Here is a 6000-nt window from a genome sequence, read left to right as displayed (position 1 = left end):
CTTTACACATTCCCACTCATTTATATATTTTAGGATTAAAATAAGTATTTGAAAATAAATGAGATTATCTGGGATAATCGGGTCTCACACATATTAAAAAACACATATTAAAAAAAGTTATATATATATCATTTTATATAATGCTATTTATATATCAACACTTAAAATTTTAATATTTTATGGACAAGAAATAAAATATCAAAATTTAGAGGATGATATTAATGACTGTAATGAAATATATGATTTATGTATTTTATATTAAAGTTATTTATAAGTGCTATAGATATTACATATATTATTAAAATAATATAAAATGATGGATGTATATTCTTAAAAATAAGATGGAGCACATTTTTTTCCCATTTATAACTTATATTAAAAAAAAAAAAAGGAACACACCTCCCAACCGTCGCCGCGCTCTCGCCCCTTCACCGGCAACCTCTCATCGTCCTCAAAGCTCGCCGGAGGATCAGCAAAGAGAGCTAACAGGGAGATAGACGTGCAAGGCAACCACAAAGAGAGAAGAAGAGAGATCACCTACTTTGACGTTAATACTGACCACACAATTACTCTCTCAGTCTGCGAAAATTTCCCCGGCAATTTAGCGGTGCTTTATCTCCCGCTGTTTCATCCGCACGCTTGCCTCTCTACGAACCGAGGAAGTACGGAAACTGAATGGCTGTGGAAAGGTCTGCGACGGTCTCCGCCTCTTCTATTTCGAAGCTCTCCCGCTTCCAGAAGATCGTCCTCGGGTGGGACTACCTCCGCCTCCTCAGAGAATCTGGGGTAATTTATAGTTCTTCCATTCGATTATTTTTTCTAGTTTAGTACTATTCATTCTGTTTTATTGCAGAAGAAGCATGTCGGAGAGGGGTTGAAGCACGTGAAGAGCACTTTTGACAGTGTGGAAGAATACATTGGGGTGTTCGAGCCTCTAATTTTAGAAGAGCTGAAGGCCCAAATCGTCCAAGGGAAGGATGAGGAAGAAGGTTCGGTGCTACTTTCTTCGCGTTTCAGGGTTTTGGGAGGAGATTGTCCACCCTTTTTTTGTTTTGTTTGTTTTTATTTTTTTTTTAATGATCAGGGTTTATTGCTTTTGGCAGCTACGGATTGGCAGAGAGGTGCTGTTGCTACTTGCCAGGAATCTGATGAATTTCATAAACTGTCCCTGGCTGTTCTAGATGATTTCCGAGAGGACGTGTCTGAGAATGATCTTTTGCTTCTTTCAATGGAAAAGGTTGATTTTTTGGTTTTATTTGAATTGAGACATATTTTATCTAGTTATTTAATGATTCCGCAGTAAGGGTCTAACTAGAGCCATAAATTTTTTGTAAGTCGTCTTTTTAATAGAAATTGATTAGATAAACGACAGTGTCTGGTAGAAAATTTGTGTTATATGGTTTTATGAATCATTTATTACTTAATGTTCATGCGGTTGCTTTTCTCTAGTTTCAAGAGGGGGAAGCGCCAAAGCCTTATGCTTTTGCATTGGTAGATCATCGAGGTGGTAAGGAAACTCTTACGGTTCTAACCTATTTCTGTGGGGGGGTAAAGCAATTGGATAGCATGAAAGCTGACTCTAGTCCACGGCTTTTGAAGATGCTTTTGAGTTCTAAACCAGGTGAAAGTTTTGTCTGGATTCTAAAGGTAACTGCAATAAGCATCCATGCACGCAAACAATCCAACCTGGAAGTTTATTTTATTTTCGTTTTGATACCTTTGGTTTTATCTTGATGATGGAGATTGCTCATGGTTGATTTCATATTTCAGATTTGCAGTTTATCAACTATCATGCGCGAATATACAGCCATGCATTCTATTGCACATCTTCCGTTTAAGGATTTAATTTTGTCTGCTTCCCACAAGTCATATTGTAGTGTTTCTGAAGGTCAGGCCTGGAATGTTCCTAAACCTCTCATGGATCACCTTGAAGATTGCCTTAACAGTTCACAATTAGATGCCATAAATGTAAGTTTGTCCTAGAACGTGCAGTGGTTCCAAGAAAATAAATTATATATAAAAGAAACTCATTTATATCAGCATAGAGCACTTAATATTTTGTGCTTTTTGCACATCTATATAGTTGAAATAACCTTTATCCACTATTGCAGGCAGGCCTTTTGCGTAAACCATTTGTTCTGATACAGGTTTGTGCTTGATTTTATACTTATTTTCTTCAAGGTTATGGTTCTTCATTTTTCATGTGACTCTTTTGTTGTGATCTTCATATGAGAAAATTTTATTGTTGCATGCACATGCATCACTATTAATATGTTAACAACACTTATGTACATGCTGCATCAAAAAGATGGTGTTATTATAGGAAAGTGCCAAACTGGAAAGATGGTTTGTTACTGGATATATCCCCATAATTGAGGATATTGTCCTATTTATCATCTCCTTTATGTTTTCTTTATTAGTTTATATACAGACACTTGTATTCAGTCAACAATATACAACAAAAAATTTATATATTTTTAACATGATATCAAAGCAAAGTGAGCTCTTGCCAGTCACCACTCTTCCCTCTTTCCCTCTCATTCATCTCTTTCTCCCTTATTGAGCTTATTGCTTGTAGCTACAACATCCACAATTGCTGCTCTTGCTCGTGTATTCACCCCGATCGTCCCTATGCTCGCTTCTTGTGCTCGTGCATTATGGTGCTTGCTAGCCATTTTACGGTTAAACCACTTTGTTAGAGAGTCTCCATCATAATTGTTAACCTGCGGTATCATTTGATGGTGAGACCACTAGTTGGAGACATGTGCAAAGTCGTTACTAGGGAGACTATTTGAGAATGAATTGTATACTCAACAAGACATTTGCTTTTAGTAAGCTGATGTTGTTCTTGAACTTATCTTCCTAGAGAAATGTTTGTGGAGGGTTGGTGATTTTTTTTTTTTGCTTTATGTTTTTAGAAGATTTCACTTGAATAATTTGAATCTTGTGATATATTGAGTTTTCATATTTTATCAGAATATGGGCTTGAAGTAATTCATTTTGAAATTTGGATAAAATGGAATGCTTCTAAAGTTTCCTTTAATCCGTCTTTTACTTCTAACCAGCTTATTCATGGTATTTTGTTCTCTGGTTCTTCTATTATTTGTGCTCTTTCTGTGGTTTATGCTGCCAACTCATATTTTGAAAGGATTGTTTTATGGAATGATATTTCTTTACCGGCTTCAAGCATCTCCCTTCCTTGGGTTATTATTGGAGATTTTAATTGCTGCAAATTTAGCTCTCAGAAATTTGGTGGAAATATAATTAACAATGGTGAACTTTGGGACTTCAATAACATGATTTTTACTATTGCGGTTCATTATCTGGCATCTGTTGGTCATCCTTACATTTGGTTTAATCAAAGGAGCGACAACCCCATTCACATTAAGTTGGACAGAGTTCTTGTTAATGATTCCTGGTTCGAAAACTTCCCTGCTCCCTATGATAAAATTGAGGACCCTAGATGTTTGAACCATTGCCCTCTTCTTTTGTTTGGAAATCCTCCAATCTGCAACAACCACATATTTCTATTCATAAACTGTTGGCTGGAATTGCTTGAATTTTGGAATGAAGTGATTAATATTTTTGCATCTAGACCTTTTGGCACTCCTATCTATTCTTTCTATTCGATGCTGAAGGTTCTCAAGGGGATTATCAAATCTAAGAAATGGAATCTTCTAAATATTTTTCTGATTCTATTGTGGAGCTTAAATCAAAGCAGAATCAATGTCTATTAGATGTTCAGAATTATCCTATGGAGTACTCTAAATACTTCTCTGAAAAATATTACCCAGCAGCTAGCTTCTAGCTATTCCTCATGGGCATCTTGGATCATTCAAAGTCTGAAGCCACATGACTCTCAAATGGTCAGGATTGCTTGGGGTTTTTGTATGCCAAATTAAAATCTAGAAATAATGCTAACAAGAGCAATGAAATTGTCTCTTCTTCTGGGACTCTCTCCCTCCTCGATTGTTGCTGCTTTTATTGAGTATTTATGGAACCTCTTTAACACTCCTAAGCCTATGGTTTCTGGTTCTTCTCATATCTCTGCCGGCGATAAGATTCCTGCCAACCTATCACCTGCTCTGATTGCCCCAGTTACGTATGAGGAAATTAAAGATATTATTTTTTCTGCTCCTTCCTCTTCTAACCCAGGCCCTTATGGACTCACTTTTGAATTCTACAAACATGGTTGGAATATTATTGGGCCAAGGCTTTGTTTGGCTGCTAAACATTTCTTTTACTAGTTCTATTCCTAGGAGCGTTGAGGCCATGGCTATTACTCTTATTCCTAAACAGAGGTATGCTTTCTCTACGTCAGATTATAGGCCTATTTCCCTTGTAATGTTTTTTATAAAATTATTGCTAAAATTTTGGCTAATCTATTAAGGTTGTTATGCCTCATATCATTCACTCCAGCCAGGCTGGATTTATTAATAACAATATCTCATCTGAAAACATTCTCCTCGCCTCTGAATTGCTTGGGGAGTTTAACCAGAACTACAATATGAAGCTTTTTTGTGCTAAACTTGATATTTTCCAAGCATTTGATATAGTCTGCAGAGAATTTCTTTTCAATAGGTTGATATAGAAAGGCTTTCTTGAAGTTTTCATTTTCTGGATTAAGGTTGTGTGAAAGATGTTTGTTTCTCTATTTGTTTCAATGGCTCCCTAAAAAAAGGTTACTTTAGCTCAACTTTTGATTTAAGGTAGGGGTGTACCCTATCCCTCTACCTTTTTGTATCATCACGGATGCTCTATCATATGATGGATGGAATATCACTACTTACACTTTTTCTGGCATTAAAATTGGTAACACTAACATCTCTCATCTTCTATACGCTGATGATCTCCTTATCTTTGGAAAAGGTTCTCTTTCTAATGCAGAACAACTAAAGTTTATATTGGATTGTTTTGCTAATTGCTCTGGATCGCATATCATTCACTCTAAAAGCACTATCATTTTCTCTAATAGCTTCCACAATGTTGTTCTCATTGCAAATCTTCTTAACCTCTCTTTTTCCCATAATCCATTGATCTACTTTGGTCTGCCCATTTCTCCTAAAAAACTTTGTATTGCAGATTTCTCTCCCCTCTTGCAGAAAATATCTGCATCTTTTGAAGGTTGAAAGCCAAGTTCCTTTCTTTTGCTGGGCGAATTCAATATATCAAGTTCAACATTTGTAACATTTTGTCCTATTGGATTAGGGGTTCCATTATTCCCAAAATCTGCTGTAAGTTTTTGGATAAAGTTTGCTCAAGATTTCTATTTCATGGTGACTCCACTGCAGTCAAAAAGCTGAATACCATCTCTTGGAATAACACTTGTAAACCTAAACATTTTGGCGTTCTTGGCATTCCATCCATCTGTGCTTTAAATCATGGTTTTTGTTGTTCCTTGATTTGGCGTATTATTAATAAGCAATGTTTACTTGCTGGCTGGGTTATTCAAAAGCATGTTTCTCTTTGGAAAAGCCCTTGATCTAAATCTAGTAAATATTGGAAACTTATATGTGCCACTGTCGTGAAGATTAGAGTCAAAATACTCCTCAAAGTTACTCCTGACAGCAATTTCTCGGACCCTTGGTGCAAAGGTTTCCCAATTTCTCGATTGTCGGAACCTGGTCTTATTAATACATATCTCTCTCATACTGTTAAGAGCTTTATTCACCTTTCTGCTTGCAATGTTCCACTGAATATTCCTAATACGGTTAAAAGTTGCATCATTAAGACTGATATACATCTTAATGTAACTTCTGTGATCTTCTGGGAGAAGTGGATAAACCCAAATTTAGAGTTTTCATGTCTCACTACTATACAGGCTTACAGGAAGTTAATTGGTTCAAGTTTGTTTGGCATAAGAGGTATGCTATGACATATTCCTGTTTTACTTGGCTTGCTAGTTGCTATGCTTGAAGGACTTAAAACTGCTGATGTTTTGGCAATAAGGAATATTCAAATAAATCCTATCTGTGCTCTTTGTTATTCTGCGGTTGAATC

The 6000-nt window shown here is 36.1% G+C and overlaps 1 protein-coding gene across 5 annotated transcripts in view; it reads left to right on the top strand.

The window, feature by feature from the left end:
• Positions 1-393: 393 nt before the first annotated feature.
• Positions 394-6000, top strand: part of LOC110093908 (probable helicase MAGATAMA 3) — a 29795-nt gene continuing 24188 nt past the window's right edge. The window contains exons 1-6 of one of the 5 annotated variants that reach the window (XM_028693830.1): positions 394-786; positions 854-989; positions 1104-1237; positions 1450-1647; positions 1771-1968; positions 2112-2147. In XM_028693830.1, coding sequence (XP_028549663.1) covers positions 676-786; positions 854-989; positions 1104-1237; positions 1450-1647; positions 1771-1968; positions 2112-2147 — 813 coding nt within the window. In that variant the 5' untranslated portion in view covers positions 394-675. Of the gene's footprint in view, positions 787-853; positions 990-1084; positions 1238-1449; positions 1648-1770; positions 1969-2111; positions 2148-6000 lie in introns of all 5 variants that reach the window. The other 4 variants (XM_028693834.1, XM_028693833.1, XM_028693831.1 and 1 more) reach the window with 4 other exon arrangements.

Source organism: Dendrobium catenatum, unplaced genomic scaffold, assembly GCF_001605985.2.
Source record: "Dendrobium catenatum unplaced genomic scaffold, ASM160598v2 fragScaff_scaffold_370, whole genome shotgun sequence".
NCBI classification, from domain to species: domain Eukaryota; kingdom Viridiplantae; phylum Streptophyta; class Magnoliopsida; order Asparagales; family Orchidaceae; genus Dendrobium; species Dendrobium catenatum.
The sequence above is the reverse complement of the archived record's forward strand: the minus strand, read 5'-3'. Positions and strand labels throughout refer to the sequence as shown.